Here is a 25,340-nt window from a genome sequence, read left to right on the forward strand (position 1 = left end):
TTGTGTGAGACAGAGGAACGTAGGTCAGATGGGTTTAGTTCTTGTGTGAGACAGAGGAACGTAGGTCAGACGGGTTTAGTTCTTGTGTGAGACAGAGGAACGTAGGTCAGACGGGTTGTGTTCTTGTGTGAGAGAGGAACGTAGGTCAGATGGGTTGTGTTCTTGTGTGAGACAGAGGAACGTAGGTCAGACGGGTTATGTTCTTGTGTGAGAGAGGAACGTAGGTCAGATGGGTTGTGTTCTTGTGTGGTTGGTGATTCCAAATATTCCTGATTTACTCCAGTTATGTTGCATGAAAAGAAATAATTTTCTAAAACCCAAGTTAAGCAAAATATTAAATGACAAAACAAGCGGTCTATTCCGTTGCCTACCAGCACGGGGATCTCCGGTTCGAATCCCCGTGTTACCTCCAGCTTGGTCGGGCGTCCCTACAGACACAATTGGCCGTCTCTGCGGGTAGGAAGCCAGATGTGGGTATGTGTCCTGGTCGCTGCACTAGCGCCTCTGGTCGGTCAGGGTGCCTGTTCAGGGGAGAGGGGGAACTGGGGGGAATAGCGTGATCCTCCCACGTGCTACGTCCCCCTGGTGAAACTCTTCACTGTCAGGTGAAAAGAAGCGGCTGGTGACTCCACATGTATGGAGGAGATGTGGTAGTCTGCAGCCCTCCCTGGATCACCAGAGGGGTTAGATCAGAGACCGGGACGGCTCAGAAGAGTGGGGTAATTTGCCAGGTACAATTGGGGAGAAAAAAAGGAAAAGGAAAAAAAATGGTCGGAACTTAAAAAACTTTTGGCCGCCTGAGGTTCTTCTTTCTCTACTGCTGCTCTTCCCTGGCACGACACTCAGCCAGACGAGGCGTTGTCCTTCTGTCAGTACAGGTGAAGTGAGGCTGTTATGTCGCAGGTCTTCAGTAAACGAAGCCTGTGTTGTGTTGCGCGTTATTATTTTCATGAAACTGATCCATTGGTGAAGCACCTCCAAACCATTTCCTGACTCAGATTGTGCAGGGTGAGAATGGACTAGTCAGGTTTACCATACGGAGGTTTGCCAGCAAACGGCAATTTCTAATTAGACAAGGAGGGTATGGCGTTGGTTTCACGAATTTTGCACATTTGTCATCAGTAGTTTATTTTGATCTCTCAAATATAAAATTTTAGCAAAAATAAAGGAAAATCGACAGTATTCGGTGTATGTATCATTCTTCGAGGGTTTTCCCACCCTGTGTAGCAGGTGTTAGTGCACCAGACCCGTGGTGATGAGGTCGAGCATGGGCCTGTGTGTGAATACTGGACATGGAAGTGTGTGCGCGTGTTGCTTAAGGATTAGATGATGCATATAAATTGTGTGTGCGTACTGTAGAGGTGTTTGTGTGCAGCAGTTAAGGTACAGCGGCCTCTCCGGATGGCTTTTTGGAGCAGCTTGTCCTGTTGGGAAGTTGAGCATGACCTGGGCATGAGGGAGGTGCATAACAGAGTTCTCCGTCCTGCACTTCTGTGAACGCGGAGCCACAATATGGATGCTGATTGGGTCTAAAATCGCATGCGCTGCACGTAGATAAACCACTCAGAACAATATACTATACATACACATCACTATACCTTTTTCTGTCACCGTTTGTTTTGTTGTGAATGAATTTTGGTTTGCATATTGCGTTTAGTTCTGATCTCAGACCAAATTAATTCATATTTTAAGTCAACTTTAGTGTTACAGTAGCTGCTGTAGAATTTTCTTTGGATTCCTTCCTAACAATGCATTGCACCACTTTTACCGCGGGGGCGTTATTTTCTCAGAGCGTGGACTCCTTGGTGTTGAACTGTGCTGACTCTAGTGTTTAATCCCACAGTTTTTTGTACTTAGCGGGTCTCTGGATCATAGAACTTGTTCCGTATCATCCAGCACACGTTCATCTGGGCTGCCGTCTGCTGACTGAGCAGGCCTCTGGATTTAAACCTGGTTCATTGTCATGTCCCCGGAACCATTTCAGTAAAAAAAAGTCAGAAACGTTCGCAGATGGATGCGCTGCAGCCATAAAGGATGTGCCTGTTTGCAGAGATTTTGGGATCACCCTAGCTACACGAGCTAACCCAGGCTAGCTACTCAATCACCTTGATCTTACATGAAATTTAAGTGGCAAACTTGAAGATGTCCATTAGATTACCATGTTTAGGTAGCTGGCTGTCTCTGATGCTTCTCTCTGATTGGTCCATCAGAGAGGAAGTTCCGCCTTATCCTCTCTGGTGGACCAATCACTGCTGGGTGCTGGAAAATAACATGCCAACCTGTGCGCAGCTTTCTGATTTTTGGCGGGAATGGCGCCACAGACACAGGTTTGTATATTTCGGTACTACTGCAAACACGAGGATTCGTTAGTGGGCGATAGGCTGAATTGTCATTGCGTTACCTCCTTCGACAAAAAGACAGTATCCTGATGGACATTTATTGATGCGTAGCTCTTCGAGATTGCCACTTTTAAGTTTGGCCTCCTTCTCATTCAGAGATTTAAAAAAGACAAGCACACAGGGGGATCGCCGGTTCGAATCCCCGTGTTACCTCCGGCTTGGTCGGGCGTCCCTTCAGACCCAATTGGCCGTGTCAGCGGGTGGGAAGCCGGATGTGGGTATGTGTCCTGGTCGCTGCACTAGCGCCTCCTCTGGTCAGGCGGGGCGCCTGTTCAGGGGGGAGGGGGAACTGGGGGGAATAACGTGATTCTCCAAAAAGCTACATCCCCCTGGTGAAACTCCTCACTGTCAGGTGAAAAGAAGCGGCTGGTGACTCCACATGTATGGGAGGAGGCATGTGGTAGTCTGCAGACCTCTCCGGATCGGCAGAGGGGGTGGAGCAGAGACCGGGACGGCTCGGAAGAGTGGGGTAATTGGCCAAGTACAATTGGGGAGAGAAAGTGAAAAGAAAATATGATGGAGAGTAGAGGCAGCAGTGAACAGTAGGGTAAGTCGTATCAAGGAAGCTGAGTCTGAAGACTGGCGACATGACCCGGACACAGTGAAAGCGTGTGTGTTGGCTGTTCAAGTCACTCATGAAATCTGACAGACACAACAAACACACACCAGCCACGGTGTGAAGAGTACCAGGTGTAAAGAGCAGAAGTTAAAACGTCGTGTCCATTAACTTACACTGCCTCCAGACGAAGACCTTCTCCTCTTCACATTCTCACGGTCGTCCGTGTAGAAGTGTCCGTCATCTGCATCTGTATGATATTTCCACCATGACACAACAGTTTCTTTTCCCTCCATTGCTTTTTTTTGTGCCGCTGTAAAAACCTGGTGTGGTCACGTGAGCAGGGGGGGCAGTATGGCAGAGGAAGTGGCGTGATGCATAGATTTCCTTAAAGCTTGCCTGTCTAGTTACAGGAATGTAATTCAGACGTCACAAATTTCCACAAAACAGAGTTTATGTGGCCGGGCGTCCAGGTAGCGTGGCGGTCTATTCCGTTGTCTACCAACACGGGGATCGCCGGTTCGAATCCCCGTGTTACCTCCGGCTTGGTTGGGCGTCCCTACACACACTGTCTGTGGGTGGGAAGCCGAATGTGGGTGTGTGTCCAGGTCACTGCACTAGCGCCTCCTCTGGTCGCTCAGGGCGCCTGTTTAGGGGGGAGGGGGAACTGGGGGGGAATAGTGTGATCCTCCCATGCGCTACGTCCCCCTGGTGAAACTCCTCACTGTCAGGTGAAAAGAAGCGGCTGGTGACTCCACATGTATGGAGGAGACATGTGGTAGTCTGCAGCCCTCCCCGGATCAGCAGAGGGGGTGCAGCAGAGACTGGGAGGCTCGGAAGAGTGGGGTAATTGGCCAGATACAATTGGGGAGAGAAAAAGGGGGGAAATAAGAAAAAAAAAGTTTGTGTGGCCACTTGACTGTTGAAGAAAAGTAAAGGTGGAAGTGGAAAGCAGCTGGTCTACCGTTGGCTGATCCCGTCCTACTTTGAGGGAAAACATCGTTTATGATGTAATAACTCAGAAGGAGACTGAAAGCAGATGTGTGTATGAGCACACTAGTCCGCGGCTCAGGTGTCTCCTACTACACAGCGAAGCTTTAAGTGTGTGTGTGCCAGCGTCCATCTGTGTGTGAACACGTGTGTGAGTCTCGATCACGTGGGCTGTGTGTCTCTGACGCGTCTCCTCCATGTTCCCCCGTGTGCAGAAAGCCAAGCTGGGCCCTGCCAAGAAGGTGATCACCCCGACGGACGACCACCGCTCCAGCATCCTGCCCTCCGGCAACTTGGACCGGGTCAAACTCAGCGACTTCACCTTCCTGGCTGTGCTGGGGAAGGGCAGCTTCGGGAAGGTGTGTCAGATGACATGTTTAGTATTGTTTCAACACTTTCTGCTAGAACACACATTCTTACTCTGATTCTCTCTGTCTGTCTATGTCTGTCTGTCTCTCTGTCTCTCTGTTGGGCTGTCTCTCTCTGTCTGTTTCTCTTTCTGTCTGCCTCTGTCGCTCTGTCTTTCTGTCTCTCTCCCCGTCTGTCTCTCTTTCTGTGCATCTGTCTCTCTGTCACTGCCTCTCTCTCTCTCTCTTTCTTTCTATCTGTCTCTGTCACTGCCTCTCTCTCTCTCTCTTTCTTTCTATCTGTCTCTGTCACTGCCTCTCTCTCTCTCTCTTTCTATCTGTCTCTGTCACTGTCTCTCTCTGTCTCTCTCTCTGTCTCTGTCACTGTCTCTCTCTGTCTGTCTCTGTCACTCTCTCTGTCTGTCTGTTTGTCTCTGTCACCGTCTCTCTCGCTCTCTCTGTCTGTCTGTCTCTGTCACTGTCTCTCTTTCTCTGTCTGTCTCTCTGTCTGTCTGTCTCTTTCTCTCTGCCTCTCTCTCTGTCTGTCTGTCTGTCTGTCTGTCTGTCTCTGTGTCTGTCTGTCTCTCTGTGTAGGTCATGCTGGCAGAGATGAAGGCCTCTGAGGCATTGTATGCCATAAAGATCCTGAAGAAGGACGTGGTGATCCAGGACGATGACGTGGAGTGTACCATGGTGGAGAAGAGAGTCCTGGCCCAGATGGACAAGCCTCCCTTCCTCACACACCTGCACTCCTGTTTCCAGACCGTGGTAAGTTTGGTTGTGCCTGGTCCCCCCCCCACACACACACACACCCAGGCTTTACTGGAAATCTCTGAAGGACCCATCAACCTGAACACGACCACATCTGGCTGTTCCAAAGTCCAACATAAAGACAAAGACAGGTGTAGTTCTTCCTGTCAGCCTCCACGGTCTTCAGTAACGTCCTGTTGGAAGAGCTAAGACAAGACAAGTCGGTCTCACCTTCTGAATAGTTCCTTAAGTACGACTTTCACTAAACAAGCCAACTGTAACGTTATCATTTTGCCTCCATGTCCTCTTCTGCAGTCTCTGCTGCAGTCAGTTGGCTTTTTATTCTCCTAAAAAGCTCTCTGGAAGTGTTATAAAGGAACATTATTTTCATTATTATTATGATTATTGTTATTATTATTATTATATTATTGGACGGCACGGTGGTGCAGTGGTTAGCACGGTCGCTTCACAGCAAGAAGGTCCTGGGTTCGAGCCCCGGGGTAGTCCAACCTTGGGGGTCGTCCCGGGTCGTCCTCTGTGTGGAGTTTGCATGTTCTCCCCGTGTCTGTGTGGGTTTCCTCCGGGGGCTCCTGTTTCCTCCCACAGTCCAGAGACATGTAGGTCAGGTGAATCGACCAGACTAAATTGTCCCAAGGTGTGAATGTGTGTGGGGGGGTGGGGGGCTGTGTGATGGCCTGGCGGCCTGTCCAGGGTGTCTCCCCGCCTGCCACCCAATGACTGCTGGGATAGGCTCCAGCATCCCCGCGACCCTGAGAGCAGGATAAGTGGTTCAGATAATGGATGGATATTAGTAGTAGTAGTAATAATAATAATAGTAAGTAATTATTATTGTTATTGCTGTTGTTGCTGGTTTTGTCCGGACAGGCCAGATTAATTCATGAGGTGCTGTTAGCTGAACAGGTTAGTCACACACCGCTCCAGAGGACACACACGACACAAGCGACTAACAGGATCAGAGACACAAACACCTTATAGAGCCTGTGTGTGTGTGTGTGTGTGTGTGTGTGTGTGTGTGTGTGTGTGTGTGTGTGTGTGTGTGTGTGTGTGTGTGTGTGTGTATGTGTGTGTGTGTGTGTGTGTGTGTGACAGCCCAACAGAGAGAGTGACAGACATACACACAAACCATTCAACAGTAACCCTAACCCTTGCAGCTGCTGCAAGGGCGTATGGTAGGCTGGGGCTCTCTATAAATATGGCAAAGACTGAAGTAGTATGCCAGTGGGCATCTACTCCTCCATCTCATTCACCAACCTTCACCACCCCCGACAAACCACTTGCAACAGTGGAATCCTTCAAATACCTGGGCAGCTTCCTCTCTGACGACTGCAGCATCGACAAGGAGATACATAACTGGATTAAACAAGCGTCATCCTCTTTTGGCAGACTTAGGAGAAGGGTCTTTCAAAACAAAGACCTCAACCTCCACACCAAAATATCTGTCTACTTGGCAGTTGTCATCACGACTCTCCTCTACAGCTGTGAGGCGTGGACCCTGTACAGCCACCACCTCAGGATGCTTGAGGCCTTCCACATCAGATGCCTACAATGCATCCTGAGGAGAACCTGGCGTGACCGAGTGCCCCATACTGAAGTACTCCGCAAGACCAACTGCATCAGCATGGAGGCTACCGTCACCCAGCACCAACTTCGCTGGCTCAGTCACGTCATCAGGATGCCAAAGGAGCGCTTACCGTGTGAAGTGCTGCATGGCCAGCTACATCTTGACTGCCGCTTGGCAGGGGGCCAGAAAAAGCGGTACAAAGACCAGCTGAAGACCATCATAAAGAAGTGTGGCCTGAACCCGAGCCAGCTGGAGGACACTGCCGCCCAACGCTCCATCTGGCGGCAGCTCTGTCAACAAGGGGTGCAAAACCTCAAGAAGGACCGCGGTGATCGACGGACCAGAAGACGTCTGAAGAGACATGAAGCCAGTACCACACCTACACCCCCAGTCAGTGATTTCACCTGTTCTGTCTGTGGCAGACATTGTGGATCGCGGATCGGGCTTTACAGCCATAAGAAGACTCACAAGTGACAGAGGCAGGATTGTCATTATCGGACACGACGGACAACCTAAAGCAAAAGCAAAGTGTGTGTGTCTGTGTGTGTGTTTGTGTGTGTGTGTGAGGGGGGGGGCAGAATGGGAGTAATCGAGTGTATTTATACGTGGACAGATTTAACACCAAGCCCACAGGACACAAAGTACAACACTAAAAACAAAGAAGAAGACCTGCAACACCTGTCCCCACAGTCACTCACCCACATACAGAGGCCAGAATGAATGGTGCACCAAGCACAGACACACACACACCACACACTCAGAGAAAGACACACACACTCAGAGACACACACACACTCACAGACACCCACACTCACAGACACACCCACAATCACAGATAGACACACACTCACAGACATAGACCCAGACACACCCACAATCACAGATAGACACACACTCACAGACATACACGCACACACACCCACACTCAGATACACACACACTCAGAGACACACACTCGCTGACACACATTCAGACACACTCAGCGATAAACACACAAACACACACAGAGTTGCATCACCTTTTGAGTTTCTGTAGGGGGCCAGAAAACATGACATAAACAGTACAGAATAGCGCCCTGCTACAAATTAGTGTATTAAAAGTAATCAGGATATTAAAAGTAATTGGGATATTAAAAGTAATCAGGATATTAAAAGTAATCAGGATATTAAAGGTCATCAGGACATTAAAAGTAATCATATTAGAAAGCTTTTTTGTGGGTGTCTGGGTAGTGTAGTGGCCTATTCTGTTGCCTACCAACACGGGGATCACCTGTTCGGATCCCCGTGTTACTGGATGTGGGTATGTGTCCTAGTCGCTGCACTAGCGCCTCCTCTGGTCAGTTGGGGTGCCTGTCCGGGGGGGAAACTGGCGGAATAGCATGATCCTCCCACATGCTACGTCCCCCTGGTGAAACTCCTCGCTGTCAGGTGAAAAGAAGCGGCTGGTGACTCCACATGTATGGGAGGAGGCATGTGGTAGTCTGCAGCCCTCCCCGGATCAGCAGCAGAGGGGGTGGAGCAGCGACCGCGATGGCTCAGAAGAGTGGGGTAATTGGCCAAGTACAATTGGAGAGAATAAAAGGGAAAATTTTCCCTAAAAAAAAAAAGAAGAAGAAGAAAGCTTTTTTGTAAAACCTGTTTTTTTTTAAAGAAGACCCCGGGCACCATGGCATCTACACTGCATTCATGTTGATGGTTTCCAAAAAGGGAGCGTTCAAAACTCGGTTGTCTCTGTCTATTTATGACTCTTAAAACGTAGTAAACAGTCAGCAAGGCTCCATCATGTGACGTACAGATGTTAACACCTAGTAAACAGTCAGCAAGGCTCCATCGCATGAAATACAGATGTTAACACCTAGTAAACAGTCAGCAAGGCTCCATCACATGACATACAGATGTTAACCCCTAGTTAACAGTCAGCAAGGCTCCATCACATGACATACAGATGTTAACACCTAGTAAACAGTCAGCAAGGCTCCATCACATGACATACAGATGCTAACACCTAGTAAACAGTCAGCAATGCTCCATCACATGAAATACAGATGTTAACCCCTAGTAAACAGTCAGCAAGGCTCCATCATGTGACGTACAGATGTTAACACCTAGTAAACAGTCAGCAAGGCTCCATCGCATGAAATACAGATGTTAACACCTAGTAAACAGTCAGCAAGGCTCCATCACATGACATACAGATGTTAACACCTAGTAAACAGTCAGCAACAAGGCTCCATCACATGACATACAGATGTTAACACCTAGTAAACAGTCAGCAAGGCTCCATCACATGACATACAGATGTTAACCCCTAGTAAACAGTCAGCAAGGCTCCATCACATGAAATACAGATGTTAACACCTAGTAAACAGTCAGCAAGGCTCCATCACATGACATACAGATGTTAACACCTAGTAAACAGTCAGCAACAAGGCTCCATCACATGACATACAGATGTTAACACCTAGTAAACAGTCAGCAAGGCTCCATCACATGACATACAGATGCTAACACCTAGTAAACAGTCAGCAATGCTCCATCACATGAAATACAGATGTTAACCCCTAGTAAACAGTCAGCAAGGCTCCATCATGTGACGTACAGATGTTAACACCTAGTAAACAGTCAGCAAGGCTCCATCGCATGAAATACAGATGTTAACACCTAGTAAACAGTCAGCAAGGCTCCATCACATGACATACAGATGTTAACACCTAGTAAACAGTCAGCAACAAGGCTCCATCACATGACATACAGATGTTAACACCTAGTAAACAGTCAGCAACAAGGCTCCATCACATGACATACAGATGTTAACACCCAGTAAACAGTCAGCAAGGCTCCATCACATGACATACAGATGTTAACCCCTAGTTAACAGTCAGCAAGGCTCCATCACATGACATACAGATGTTAACACCTAGTAAACAGTCAGCAAGGCTCCATCACATGACATACAGATGCTAACACCTAGTAAACAGTCAGCAATGCTCCATCACATGAAATACAGATGTTAACCCCTAGTAAACAGTCAGCAAGGCTCCATCATGTGACGTACAGATGTTAACCCCTAGTAAACAGTCAGCAAGGCTCCATCATGTGACGTACAGATGTTAACACCTAGTAAACAGTCAGCAAGGCTCCATCGCATGAAATACAGATGTTAACACCTAGTAAACAGTCAGCAACAAGGCTCCATCACATGACATACAGATGTTAACACCTAGTAAACAGTCAGCAAGGCTCCATCACATGACATACAGATGTTAACAGCTAGTAAACAGTCAGCAATGCTCCATCACATCAAATTTAGATGTTAACACCTAGTAAACAGTCAACAAGGCTCCATCACATGAAATACAGATGTTAACACCTAGTAAACAGTCAGCAAGGCTCCATCACATGACATACAGATGTTAACACCCAGTAAACAGTCAGCAATGCTCCATCACATCAAATCAGATGTTAACACCTAGTAAACAGCCAACAAGGCTCCATCACATGACATACAGATGTTAACATCTAGTAAACAGTCAACAAGGCTCCATCACATGACATACAGATGTTAACACCTGGTAAACAGCCAGCAAGGCTCCATCGCATGACATACAGATGTTAACACCTAGTAAACAGTCAGCAAGGCTCCATCACATGACATACAGATGTTAACACCTAGTAAACAGTCAGCAAGGCTCCATCGCATGAAATACAGATGTTAACACCTAGTAAACAGTCAACAAGGCTCAATCACATGACATACAGATGTTAACACCTGGTAAACAGCCAGCAAGGCTCCATCGCATGACATACAGATGTTAACACCTAGTAAACAGTCAGCAAGGCTCCATCACATGACATACAGATGTTAACACCTAGTAAACAGTCAGCAAGGCTCCATCGCATGAAATACAGATGTTAACACCTAGTAAACAGTCAGCAAGGCTCCATCACATGAAATACAGATGTTAGCACCTAGTAAACAGTCAGCAAGGCTCCATCACATGACATACAGATGTTAACACCTAGTAAACAGTCAGCAAGGCTCCATCACATGAAATACAGATGTTAACACCTAGTAAACAGTCAGCAAGGCTCCATCACATGACATACAGATGTTAACACCTAGTAAACAGTCAGCAACAAGGCTCCATCACATGACATACAGATGTTAACACCTAGTAAACAGTCAGCAAGGCTCCATCACATGACATACAGATGTTAACAGCTAGTAAACAGTCAGCAATGCTCCATCACATCAAATTTAGATGCTAACACCTAGTAAACAGTCAACAAGGCTCCATCACATGACATACAGATGTTAACATCTAGTAAACAGTCAACAAGGCTCCATCACATGACATACAGATGTTAACACCTAGTAAAAAGTCAGCAAGGCTCCATCACATGAAATACAGATGTTAACCCCTAGTTAACAGTCAGCAAGGCTCCATCACATGACATACAGATGTTAACACCTAGTAAACAGTCAGCAATGCTCCATCACATCAAATTCAGATGTTAACACCTAGTAAACAGGCAACAAGGCTCCATCACATGACATACAGATGTTAACATCTAGTAAACAATCAACAAGGCTCCATCACATGACATACAGATGTTAACACCTAGTAAACAGGCAACAAGGCTCCATCACATGACATACAGATGTTAACACCTAGTAAACAGTCAGCAAGGCTCCATCACATGAAATACAGATGTTAACACCTAGTAAACAGTCAGCAAGGCTCCATCACATGACATACAGATGTTAACACCCAGTAAACAGTCAGCAATGCTCCATCACATCAAATTCAGATGTTAACACCTAGTAAACAGTCAACAAGGCTCCATCACATGACATACAGATGTTAGCACCTAGTAAACAGTCAGGAAGGCTCCATCACATGAAATACAGATGTTAACATCTAGTAAACAGTCAACAAGGTTCCATCACATGAAATACAGATGTTAACACCTAGTAAACAGTCAACAAGGCTCCATCACATGACATACAGATGTTAACATCTAGTAAACAGTCAACAAGGTTCCATCACATGAAATACAGATGTTAACACCTAGTAAACAGCCAGCAAGGCTCCATCACATGAAATACAGATGTTAAAGGGATGCAGTCACGATTTTCAGCATTCTGCATATACGTTGTAGGGATAACGCTCTGTACCAAAATTGTGCAGAAAAATGACCACCGGGGACATCGCTGGTGGACGATCTGTGAATGTGAAACCACAACCCTTACTTCCTGGTTCACCACTACCTTCAGTGGGCTATATTTAAATAGGCTACACTGTGTGAGAAAATACAAATAACAATGCTACATGCAGCTGTTAGAGCGAAGGCTGCTGAATGCTTTGTAAAGACAGTGATTCTCAGATTGTCTGCAAGTAACGCCATCGGCAAACAATTGTCTGCACAGTTTTGTTGGCATTTCAGAGACATGGTTGCTCATGGAGGCACGGTGGCGCAGCGGTTAGCATGGTCGCCTCACAGTAAGAAGATTCTGGTTTCAGGCCCTGGGATAGTCCAGCCTTGGGGGTCGTCCCGGGTCCTCTGTGTGGAGTTTGCATGTTCTCCCTGTGTCTGCATGGGTTTCGTCACTAGATTATTTTGCTCCTTATTTGTTGAACACTTTCTCTACCATTGAGTGTTTCTTTTAACAAAGTTATATATATATATATATATATATATATATATATAGTATATCAGTGTAGATGTAGGAAAAAATATTTTTATTACACAGCAGTACAAGCTTGTTTCATGCATTGCGCACTCATCAGCTGCTAATGTGTGTGTGTGTGTATATATATATATATATATATATATATATCTATATAACATTGAAAATTGTGATTGTTTCCCTTTCAGTTTGATGTTTGTGTCCAGCAACATTAATTAATACACAGGATCTGATGTTAAATCCCTTGTGCTGATCCTTCGCTGTGTCGCTATGGGGACGCTCGTTGTTGCATAGCAACAGTTCTTGATGACAGTAAAATCATGTCTTTTTATTCGGCGATCTGATCTGTTGTCGCGTTCATTTTACTCTTAACTAAGTGAGCGGGGCGGCACAGTGGTTAGCTCGGTCGTCTCATGGCAAGAAGGTCCTGGGTTCGAACCCAGGGGTTGTTCAGTCTTTGGGGTTGTCCCGGGTCGTCTTCTGTGTGGAGTTTGCATGTTCTCTCTGTGGGTTTCCTTCGGGGGCTCCGGTTTCCTCCCACAGTCCAAAGACTTGTACGTCAGGTGAATTGGCTGTACTAAATTGTCCCTAGGAGTGAATGGGTGTGTGCGTGCGTGCGTGTGTGTGTGTGTGGAGGGGGGGCACCCTGTGATGGACTGGCGGCCTGTCCAGGGTGTCTCCCCGCCTGCCACCCAATGACTGCTGGGATAGTCTCCAGCATCCCCGCGACCCTAATTAGGATAAGCGGTTTGGATAATGGATGGATGGAAGCGACCTGGTTTGGAAGCAAGGTCCAGGGGCCTCATGTATCAGTCGTTACTATGGGTAAATTTGTGCGTATGGGATTTTTAGCCCTGAAGTTTGTCTCAGAGACCAGTGTAGAACCTGGGTAACCTCTGAATTTTGACAACGATTGGGTAACACTGATGTCTTTGCAGGCCTGGGTGATTGCTCATTGCAAGAGGTAGACAATAGATGTTAGGGGGAAGGAATTACAAATAACCATCATGCTTTGCTGCTGACTGTCAGACAATCTTGAAGGCTAAAAAATTCCATGGGTGTGTATGCACAAATTTGCCCATAGTAACTACTGATACATGAGGCCCCAGGTCAGCCGGGCTGGTGTTGCTGGTGAGGGACTGTCCTCATAGGTCACAGACCAATTTGCAGTGTCAGAAAGGGACCGTCACTGTTGTGACGTATGCGGCAAGGGGTAGACCCTCTGCAAGCTCTGGCTAAGTTGTGGTCAGGTCAGCCTCGTCACAAGCCTCGAGTATTTTTTTTATTTTTTATTTTTTTTTGCGAGTGAGGAACCATGACCCTGGCTATGCAGGGGTCAGGCCGCATTTGTCATGGGTGATAAGGGATCAGCACCTTTGGCGAAGAGAATGTTTGCTGACAGATGTCCAGATTTTTTTATTATTATTATTTTTGAAAGGGCTTTGTTGTGGCTGTTCTGGGTCACCTTGTCACATAAAGTGTGGCAGAAAAGATAAAGTGGTTTAGACAGGAAGGGTCAGACGAATGCTGAGCTGGAACCTTTTTGTTTTAGCAGGGAAAATTAATGGGGCGGCATGGTGGCGCAGTGGTTAGCGCGCTCGCCTCACAGAAGGTCCTGGGTTTGAGCCCCGGGGTAGTCCAACCTTGGGGGTGGTCCTCTGTGTGGAGTTTGCATGTTCTCCCCGTGTCTGCGTGGGTTTCCTGCGGGGGCTCCGGTTTCCTCCCACAGTCCAAAGACATGTAGGTCAGGTGGATTGGCTGTACTAAATTGTCCCTAGGTGTGAATGTGTGTCGGCCCTGTGATGGCCTGGCGGCCTGTCCAGGGTGTCTCCCCACCTACCGCCCAATGACTGCTGGGATAGGCTCCAGCATCCCTGCAACCCTGAGAGCAGGATAAGTGGTTTGGATGATGGATGGATGGATGGATGGATGGATGGAAAACTGACCTGGAATGACTGTTTAATTTAGTGTGTTCACATCTAAGAGGGAGCATGATAGCAGTGATTGCTCTGTTGCAAAAGATTTTTATTTTTATTTTCAGGGAATTATGAATACACCAGTTAATGCATTTGAATAAATCTCTTTCCCATCTTTCTGTCTCCCATTCTCTGCCCCCGTCTCCTCGTTTTCTTCTCTTGTTCGTGTCTTTGTTGTTCCTCCCCATGCGCCTCCTGTGTCTCCTCGCTCTGTTAAATCACTGTTTCCCTTCTGCGTGGCCACAGGACCGTCTCTACTTCGTCATGGAGTATGTGAATGGAGGAGACCTCATGTACCACATACAGCAAGTGGGAAAGTTCAAAGAGCCCCAGGCAGTGTAAGGAAGAAAAACTAATTTTTACTTCCAAATAAACGCATGCTTCCGCTAGAAAATTACTCATTATCTTACTGTGAAAGAAATTTGTCACAAGTATATGTTCTGATTTCGTTCTGATTCACAAGTATATGTTCTGATTTCGTTCTGATTCACAAGTATATGTTCTGATTTTGGGAAACGTTCAATTCGGAGGTTAGAATTACTATTTCCTACGAAGCAGTTTGGAGACAAAGCAAGAGAGACAAGATGGAGATGGTTTGGACATGTGTGGAGGAGAGATGCTGGGTATACTGGGAGAAGGATGCTGAATATGGAGCTGCCAGGGAAGAGGAGAAGAGGAAGGCCAAAGAGGAGGTTTATGGAGGTGGTGAGGGAGGACATGCAGGTGGCTGGTGTGACAGAGGAAGATGCAGAAGACAGGAAGAGATGGAAACGGATGATTCGCTGTGGCGCCCCCTAGCGGGAGCAGCCAAAAGTAGTAATAGTAATGGTAGTCGTAGTAATAATAGTGGTAGTAGTAGTAGTGGTAGTAGTAGTAATAATGATAGTGGTAGTAGTAGTAGTAGTAGTAATAGTAGTAATAGTGTTAGTAGTAGTACTAGTAGTAATAGTGGTAGTTGTGATAGTGGTAGTAGTGTAGTAGTGGTAGTAGTAGTAGTGGTGGTAGTAGTAGGAGTAGTGGTGGTAGTAAAGGTAGGAGTATTAGTAGTACTAATACTGGTGGTAGTAATAGTAGTAGTAATGGTGGTAGTAGTAGTAGTGGTGGTAGTAGTGGTGGTAGTAGTAGTAATGGTGGTGGTAGTAGTAGTAGTGGTAGTAGTAGTAATAATGGTAATGGTAGTAGTAATAGTAGTAGTAATAGTGGTAGTAGTAGTAGTAATGGTAGTTGTAGTGGTAGTGGTAGTAGTGTCGTAGTGGTAGTAGTAGTAGTGGTGGTAGGAGTAGTGGTGGTAGTAAAAGCAGGAGTAGTAGTAGTAATGGTGGTGGTAGTTGTAGTAGTAATAGTAGTGGTAGTAGTAGTAGTGGTTGTAGTAATAGTAATGGTGGTAGTAGTAGTATTAGTGGTGGTGGTGGTAGTAGTAATAGTAGTAGTAATGGTGGTAGTAGTAGTATTAGTGGTGGTGGTGGTAGTAATAATGGTAGTGGTAGTACGTAGAGCTTCAACACCCAAAGCTGAATTTGGAGACGTTGTCCAAACTGACTGACAAGTCTGACTTGTCAGTGGGTCAGTCAGCCAGCCGTGCATGCTGTGTGTGGTGATGTGGAAGGACTGGTGTTTAATCCGGCTGGAGGTGGAGCGACAGCGCAGCAGCAGATGTCAGGAAAGCATTTAAAAAGCGAGGGCTGTTGTGTTTTCTCTCGACATACTGCAGCTGACGGTTCTGCGGTGCATGTGGTACTACGCGTCCTGATGGTGTGGCTGTCATTGCAGGTTTTATGCAGCAGAGATCGCTGTTGGCCTCTTGTTCTTGCACAGGAAAGGAATCATATACAGGTGCGTACCTGCCTCTTCACATCACTCACACACTCACACACACACACACTGCTCCACATTCAACAGTGAATTTCAACACAGTTATTTTGAATAGCACGCACATAAGCTGTTCACTCAGTTACATTTCTTTTGTTTGTTTGTTTTTTTGAAGCCCATTAATTTTTGTTTTGAAAAAGAGATGAATGAAAAAGATTTCTATGGCAGGCCATTTATCATTTATTCATTTTAAGGTGCTAGTCACTAGAAATTATTTTATTATATTCTGTCATATTCTATAATATTCTATAATCTAATATTCTATAATATTCCATAATATTCTATCATATTCTATAGTATTCTATAATATTCTATAACATTCTATAGTATTCTATAACAATCTATAATATTCTATCATATTCTATAAACTGTAACATTCTATAACATTATATAATCTATAATATTCCATAACATTCTATAATATTCTATAATCTATAATATTCCATAATATTCTATCATATTCTATAGTATTCTATAACATTCTATAGTATTCTATAATATTTTATAATATTCTATCATATTCTATAGTATTCTATAATCTGTAACATTCTATAATATTCTATAATATTGGACGACTGCATTTGGACGAGCGTGTGTTGACATGAACATCATGGACGTAGTTGCAGAGCCAAACAGCACAGCAGCGCTGTGGCCACATGTTGGTTTTAAGCCAAATGAAAAAGGAGAGCCCAGTAACTTGGAGGAGGCCATTTGTCAGATTTGCAGCAAAAAGGTGGAGGTCAAAAGCACTAATACCACACATTTAAAAACCATCTACAGATCCACCACCCCACCCAATTCACCGAACTTGGAAAGACAGCCACCGCCGCAGTTCCATCCCGGCAATTGTCTGTTCCTGAAGCTTTCGGATGTGTCTAAATATGAACGTGACAGAACCAGATGGTGCACGTTAACAGACAGTGTAACGCCGTATATAGCCAGAAATGTATCGGAGGACACGTGGTGGTCTGCAGCCCTCCCCAGACTGGCAGAGGGGGTGGAGCAGTGACCGGGACGGCTCAGAAAATAGGGGGGAAAAGGCAAAAAAAAAAAAAAAATTAAATCATTAATCATGATTATTTGTATGACAATTAGTCGTCAACTAAAATGTCACGATCGTGACAGCCGGGCTGCAGGGGCATTGCAGGCCAGCCTACACCGGGTCCTGTGACTCTTGGGGATTTGTGGGCTGCAAAGAAGAGCCGTTAGGAACGTCTTGGAAGCCGCAGACAAGGCTTCCCATTGGCTCCGGATGGAGAGAGGTGGAAAGGTGTTATAGGTGGCGTAATGTGCTACCTGGACACAAGTTGGGGCTTGGTTACCCTCGACTGGGTGGCTCGGGCGAGGGTGTCTAATGTTAAGATCCAGAAGTCCTCATGGCTCCGGGCTCATTACTGACGAACGTCCAGGTTTCACCACATGGTGCATGAAAGAACTTCTGTTTTTGTCATGTGTCTCAGACAAAGGAAGAGTTTGATTTCCTCCTCCATCCACCCGGATATGTGATTATTCACTACCGCCCACATGAAGTACCGTCTGGATACATCCGGATACATGAGGTACCATCCGGATATGTGATCATTCACTACCGCCCACATGAAGTACCATCCGGATATGTGATCATTCACTACCGCCCACATGAAGTACCATCCAGATACATCCGGATACATGAAGTACCATCCGGATATGTGATCATTCACTACCGCCCACATGAAGTACCATCCAGATACATCCGGATACATGAAGTACCATCCGGATATGTGATCATTCACTACCGCCCACATGAAGTACCATCCAGATACATCCGGATACATGAAGTACCATCCGGATATGTGATCATTCACTGCCGCCCACATGAAGTATTATCCAGATACATGAAGTACCATCCGGATATGTGATCATTCACTACCGCCCACATGAAGTACCATCCGGATATGTGATCATTCACTGCCGCCCACATGAAGTACTATCCGGATACATGAAGTACCATCCGGATATGTGATCATTCACTACCGCCCACATGAAGTACCATCCGGATACACGAAGTACCATCCGGATATGTGATCATTCACTACCGCCCACATGAAGTACTATCCGGATACATGAAGTACCATCCGGATACATGAAGTACCATCCGGATATGTGATCATTCACTACCGCCCACATGAAGTTAAGATGAAAAGATGGCTCATAATGCCGATCATGAATTTCTTTTTTGTTTTTACTGAGAAAATGTCTTTCCATTTCAAATTATTTTGTTTCTTGTTGTTGAGTAAAATGTTTGTCCGCCTCAAGCGAATGAAAAAAACAATTCATGCGAATTTTGGGGAATTTATTCAATATTCCAACAAAACTTTGTTCGAAACAACATAATGTGCGTGAACTCGCTGGGTGGAAATGTGGTTGTGTGTCAGTATAAAACCACATGTGGTGACATGTGAGTCAATGTAATCTGAAGTGTAGTTGTGACATGAACGTGGGAGTGTCGGAGGAGGACGGTCGACAGGTTTATTGTGTGCCAGCAGTGACCTCCTGTACTCTGACACCTGGGTATTAATTAACTGCCTTGCTTAAAGGCCTCTGACTGTATTCAGTGAAGAAGGGGCTGGTGTAGTTTGCTCACCTCCCCTATATTTCCCCAGCTGGCCGGTCTGGGGTGTGAACCAGCAGCTCTTCAGTTAGGAGCCGGCTCTTCTGATGGTGGCCCGCGTGCTGACTGTCATGCCGCACGCTAAAACAAGTCAGCGGGGATAAACGAGTGTGTGGCTGAAAGGTGGGACGTTGTGTGAACGCTGGTCTCTCTCCTCAGGGATCTGAAGCTGGACAACGTGATGCTGGACTCTGAGGGACACATTAAGATTGCTGATTTTGGCATGTGTAAAGAAAACATGGCCGAGGGGGTGACCACACGCACCTTCTGCGGCACTCCTGACTACATAGCCCCAGAGGTAAGGGTTAAACCTTTGTGTGTGTGTGTGCGTGTGTGTGTGTGTGTGTGTGTGTGTGTGTGTGTGTGTGTGTGTGTGTGCGCAGTCAAATGTCGGTTCATATAAATGTGTGTGTCTTCTGTTGCATGAGGTCATTTCTAACACTGTCTGGCCTGAGTTTGTGTCACCCTTGCGCTCCAGATTAAGGTCATTGCCTCAGGACAGACACAAACACACATGTACAACTACACGCACACACAATGACGTATGCAGCCCAGTCAGATGGGCTCCTTAATATTGTCCATTAACTCATCCATACATAAACCCAAGGGCTTAACTTTGGGTTGAGAAGTTGGAGGGCACAATAAAATGGGGGGGGGGGTCTTGGGGTGACTTTCGCTCATCAGCTAATGCTAGTAATAATAACGACGTTAACCTAGCGAGAGTATGTCAGTGCTGGCTCAGTCAATGTTAGCCTAGCATCGACAGGTCTAGACAGAAAATATGATCATCCTGGGCTAAATTACTGGCTAGCCTCTATCACCCGACTTGTGTTTCCTTCTTTTCATCCCTTGTCCGAAGGTTGACTGCTGCTGTCAGCGTTTCATTCTTATGAACTGCAATCGCTCATTCAGTGAGACATTTTTCAAGTGTTGGTGGTCTGTTCTGTTCCCTGCCAGCACAGGGATTGTCAGTTTGAATCCCTGTGTTACCTCCGGATTTGTTGTGCGTCCCTGTGGACACAGTTGGCCATGTCTGCAGGTGGGAAGCCGGATGTGGGTATGTGTCCTGGTCGCTGCAGTAGCGCCTCCTCTGGTGAGTCAGGGCACCTGTTCGGGGGGGGGGACTGGGGGGAATAGCGTGATCCTCCCACACACTATGTCCCCCTGGTGAAACTCCTCAATGTCAGGTGAAAAGAAGCAGCTGGTGATGTGGTAGTTTGCAGCCCTCCCCGGCTCGGCAGAGGGGGTGGAGCGGTGGCCGGGACGGCTCGGAAGAGTGGGGGCCAAGTACAATTGGGGAGTAAAAGGGGGGAAAATCCAAAAGAAAACTTTTTTTTTTCAAGTGCACATGCGTGGAACACGTGGAACGTGGCAGACTGTCCGTCTCCACCACTCATCCGTGGCATTTATTTTTTTTTTGGAGCATATCGGGGTTTTGCTGTCAGCCACTCAGTTCACATTCTCAGCAAGAATCTGATGGCTGGCCCGACAGCAGTGCATTCAGCACCATTGTTTTGGTTAAAATAGAATACTTTACTATCTTATTACAATGAGTAGTGTCTGCAGTAACTTCATAATAAACATAAACCTAGTGTGTGTGGGTGCTGTGACAGCTTGGCAGCCTGTCCAGGGTGTCTCCCCGCCTGCTGCCCAATGACTGCTGGGATAGGCTCCAGCATCCCCGCCACCCTGAGAGCAGGATAAGCGGTTTGGATAATGGGTGGATGGAAAAAAATAATAAGAAAAAAGTTTTGAATGGGGAGCACAAATGGATTTTGAAAGGGGGGGGGCATGTCCCCCTCGTCCTCAGTGTAATTTACACCCTATCGTAAACCTAACCCAGAGCAGAGGACAATTCAATTCAATTTATTGTCATTAAAAACAATGTGCAGGCACATGTTAAAAATGAAATGAGGGTTGTGGCTTCACCAAACAGTGCAAGACAGACACACACAAACACAGCAAACACAGTATAAGATATACACACATGAAGACCAAAAGCTAGAAATAAGTTAAAAAAGAGCAAGAGTACAAAATATTTAAAAATATCTACAGACATTCAGTGGCAGTGGATAGCAAGGTTCAGGTGGGCAACAGCTTGTGGAAAGAAGCTGTTTTTGAGCCTGGTAGTGCGGGCTCTGAGGCTCCTGTAGCGCCTCCCAGAGCGCAGGGGGGAGAACAGTCCATAGTTGGGGTGGGTGGGATCTGTGCTGATGCTCAGACCCCTTCGAAGGCAGCGTTTGTGATAAATGTCTTTAATCGCTGGGAGCATGGTACCGGTGATACGCTGAGCCGCCTTGACGACCCGCTGCAGAGCTTTCTGGTCTACTGAGGTGCAGTTGCTGTACCACACTGAGATGCAGATGGTCAGGATGCTCTCTATGGTGCAGTGGTAGAAGTTGGTGAGAATTTTGGGGGGTAGATGGGCGCTCCTCAGCCTCCTCAGGAAATGCAGGCATTGTTGGGCCTTTTTCACAAGGGTCTGGGTGTTTAATGTCCACGAAAGGTCCTCGCTGATGTGGACTCCAAGGAATTTAAAGCTGGAAACACGCTCCACTTCCACCCCATTGATGTGTATGGGGGAGTGGCTGCAGCTTCTAGACCTCCTGAAGTCCACAATCAGCTCCTTCATCTTCTGCACATTGAGGACAAGATTGTTGGTTGTACACCATGATGTGAGGTGCTGAATCTCGTCCCTGTAGGCCATCTCGTCATTGTTGGTGATACAGCCAATGACTGTGGTGTCATCTGCAAATTTAACTATAACTTTTGAAGGGTGAGTTGGCAGGCAGTCATGGGTAAGGAGGGAGAAAAGGAGGGGGCTCAGAACACAGCCTTGAGGGGCACCTGTGCTGAGGGTCAGGGTGGAGGAGGTGTGGTCACCTAACCTAACAGACTGAGGTCTGTTGGTCAGGAAGTCCAGGGTCCAGTTACAGAGGGAGGGGTTGAGGCCAAGGGAGAGGAGTTTGGTGGTTAGTTTGGCAGGGATGATAGTGCTTACTATCAGACCAAAAGATATTGTCTTTTGGTCTGATAGTAAGCATTCTTTCTTTTCTGGATATTCTGGATATTCTCTGCACCTTATCACCTCTTATAGCACCTGTATAAGTCAGTACTGCCCTGTGATAGCCTGGCGGCCTGTCCAGGGTATCTCCCCGCCTGCCGCCCAGTGACTGCTGGGATAGGCTCCAGCATCCCCGCCACCCGAATTCGGATAAGCGGCTTGGATAATGGATGGATGAAATGAAGTCAATCTTTGTGTATATGTGAAGATAGTTGTGTTGTAGTGTTGTTATTCTATGTTAAGAACACTGAGAGAGCCACCAAACCGGAGTCACATTCTATGTAATGCAAACCTACATGACTGATTCTAAATACACACATTTATCACTGTGAAAATCTCTTGTAACAGATCGGCAGTTGATAGATCCTTGTCGCCTAGGCTGGGTTTGCTGCCTGCTAGCGTAGCCGCTAGCGTAGCTGGTGCTAATGCAGGTTTAAAACTGTTTGTTTTGACAGCTACTGTAGCTCAATTTTACATTAATGCACTTTTCACTTTCTCACTGTGTCAAACACATTTTTAAAACTTGCTTAAATCATTGTGAAGTTTTGTGGTTGACAGGTCAGTTACTTGTTTAGTAGTGCTAGTTTGTCAAAAAAAGAAGAGAAAAGGCTGGTCTAAAAACAACACTTTCTGCAGGTTTAGAAGTTGTTCCTTCGCTGCTCTGTGCTGATTTGGAGTCTATCCTTTCCATTCAGGAATCAGCAACACTTTATTTGTCGTCTCACTTCATGCACTTGCCTACATGAAATGAAACAAAATGCCGTTTCTTCCAGCCCACAGCAGTACAACACAAAGACAACAACACATTCTCCCCGCCCACAGCAGTACAACACAAACACAACAACACATTCCCCCAGCCCACAGCAGTACAACACAAACACAACAACACATTCCCCCAGCCCACAGCAGTACAACACAAAGACAACAACACATTCCCCCAGCCCACAGCAGTACAACACAAAGACAACAACACATTCTCCCCGCCCACAGCAGTACAACACAAAGACAACAACACATTCCCCCAGCCCACAGCAGTACAACACAAAGACAACAACACATTCCCCCAGCCCACAGCAGTACAACACAAAGACAACAACACATTCTCCCTACAGCAGTACAACACAAAGACAACAACACATTCTCCCCGCCCACAGCAGTACAACACAAACACAACAACACATTCCCCCAGCCCACAGCAGTACAACACAAAGACAACAACACGTTCCCCCAGCCCACAGCAGTACAACACAAAGACAACAACACATTCCCCCAGCCCACAGCAGTACAACACAAAGACAACAACACATTCTCCCTACAGCAGTACAACACAAAGACAACAACACATTCTCCCCGCCCACAGCAGTACAACACAAAGACAACAACACATTCCCCCAGCCCACAGCAGTACAACACAAAGACAACAACACATTCCCCCAGCAGTACAACACAAAGACAACAACACATTCCCCCAGCCCACAGCAGTACAACACAAAGACAACAACACATTCCCCCAGCCCACAGCAGTACAACACAAAGACAACAAAACGTTCCCCCAGCCCACAGAAGTACAACCCAAAGACAACAACACATTCCCCCAGCCCACAGCAGTACAGCACAAAGACAACAACACATTCCCCCAGCAGTACAACACAAAGACAACAACACATTCCCCCAGCAGTACAACACAAAGACAACAACACATTCCCCCAGCAGTACAACACAAAGACAACAACACATTCCCCCAGCCCACAGCAGTACAACACAAAGACAACAACACATTCTCCCTACAGCAGTACAACACAAAGACAACAACACATTCTCCCCGCCCACAGCAGTACAACACAAAGACAACAACACATTCCCCCAGCCCACAGCAGTACAGCACAAAGACAACAACACATTCCCCCAGCCCACAGCAGTACAACACAAAGACAACAACACATTCCCCCAGCCCACAGCAGTACCGCACAAAGACAACAACACATTCCCCCAGCCCACAGCAGTACAACACAAAGACAACAACATATTCTCCCTACAGCAGTACAACACAAAGACAACAGCACATTCTCCCCGCCCACAGCAGTACAACACAAAGACAACAACACATTCCCCCAGCCCACAGCAGTACAACACAAAGACAACAACACATTCTCCCTACAGCAGTACAACACAAAGACAACAACACATTCCCCCAGCCCACAGCAGTACAACACAAAGACAACAACACATTCCCCCAGCCCACAGCAGTACAATACAAAGACAACAACGCATTCCCCCAGCCCACAGCAGTACAATACAAAGACAACAACACATTCCCCCAGCCCACAGCAGTACAACACAAAGACGACAACACATTCCCCCAGCCCACAGCAGTACAACACAAAGACAACAACACATTCCCCCAGCAGTACAACACAAAGACAACAACACATTCTCCCTACAGCAGTACAACACAAAGACAACAACACATTCTCCCTACAGCAGTACAACACAAAGACAACAACACATTCTACCTACAGCAGTACAACACAAAGACAACAACACATTCTCCCCGCCCACAGCAGTACAGCACAAAGACAACAACACACTCCCCCAGCCCACAGCAGTACAGCACAAAGACAACAACACATTCTCCCTACAGCAGTACAACACAAAGACAACAGCACATTCTCCCCGCCCACAGCAGTACAACACAAAGACAACAACACATTCCCCCAGCCCACAGCAGTACAACACAAAGACAACAACACATTCTCCCTACAGCAGTACAACACAAAAACAACAACACATTCCCCCAGCCCACAGCAGTACAACACAAAGACAACAACACATTCTCCCCGCCCACAGCAGTACAACACAAAGACGACAACACATTCCCCCAGCCCACAGCAGTACAACACAAAGACAAGAATACATCCAAAAACTACAAGAACACACATACCCAAACTAACACACACTATTGGAACTGCCGGTCTGCATGGGCTAGCAGTTAGCGTAGCCTGCCCCGCTCTCCCAGCCAATCCAGCACCAGCTCTCCCAGCCATCAAATGAAGACACACTTAGACACAGATGTGGACAAAGACACTGCATGGACGGTACAGGGGGAGGCCGCTGCAAATGGGAATTCGCGCCACCATCCTCCCACACCGTTACTGGGTGAGGCTGCTGCAAACGTGAATTCGCGCAACCATCTTCGCACACCAGAAGAAGGTTCATTGACTGTCTTGATGTACATTGTATCATCCCTCATCTGTCCTAACATTTCCCCATACATGTAATGATCAGAAAAACTAATAAATTGGCATATGTGGAAACGTACCACATTTTCACTCTTGGATGTTGAAATAGTCCCAACGTTTTTTTTACTCCTCCCATTTTATTCTGGGCAATTCTTTTTTCTTTTATAAATTTATTTCTGATTTTTCCCTTTTTTCTCCCAAATTAGTGGCCAATCGATCCCTATTTT

General features: G+C 46.5%; 1 protein-coding gene across 2 annotated transcripts in view; it reads left to right on the top strand.

The window, feature by feature from the left end:
• prkcaa (protein kinase C, alpha, a) overlaps nucleotides 1-25,340 on the top strand; it is a 412,324-nt gene that overhangs the window by 265,133 nt on the left and 121,851 nt on the right. For both annotated transcript variants that reach the window (XM_056281110.1, XM_056281111.1), the window contains exons 9-13: nucleotides 4,161-4,304; nucleotides 4,887-5,060; nucleotides 14,538-14,629; nucleotides 16,062-16,124; nucleotides 18,970-19,108. In XM_056281110.1, the coding sequence (XP_056137085.1) occupies nucleotides 4,161-4,304; nucleotides 4,887-5,060; nucleotides 14,538-14,629; nucleotides 16,062-16,124; nucleotides 18,970-19,108 (612 nt within the window). The remainder of the gene's footprint in view (nucleotides 1-4,160; nucleotides 4,305-4,886; nucleotides 5,061-14,537; nucleotides 14,630-16,061; nucleotides 16,125-18,969; nucleotides 19,109-25,340) is intronic.

The sequence above is a fragment of the Lampris incognitus genome, chromosome 5, assembly GCF_029633865.1.
Source record: "Lampris incognitus isolate fLamInc1 chromosome 5, fLamInc1.hap2, whole genome shotgun sequence".
NCBI classification, from domain to species: domain Eukaryota; kingdom Metazoa; phylum Chordata; class Actinopteri; order Lampriformes; family Lampridae; genus Lampris; species Lampris incognitus.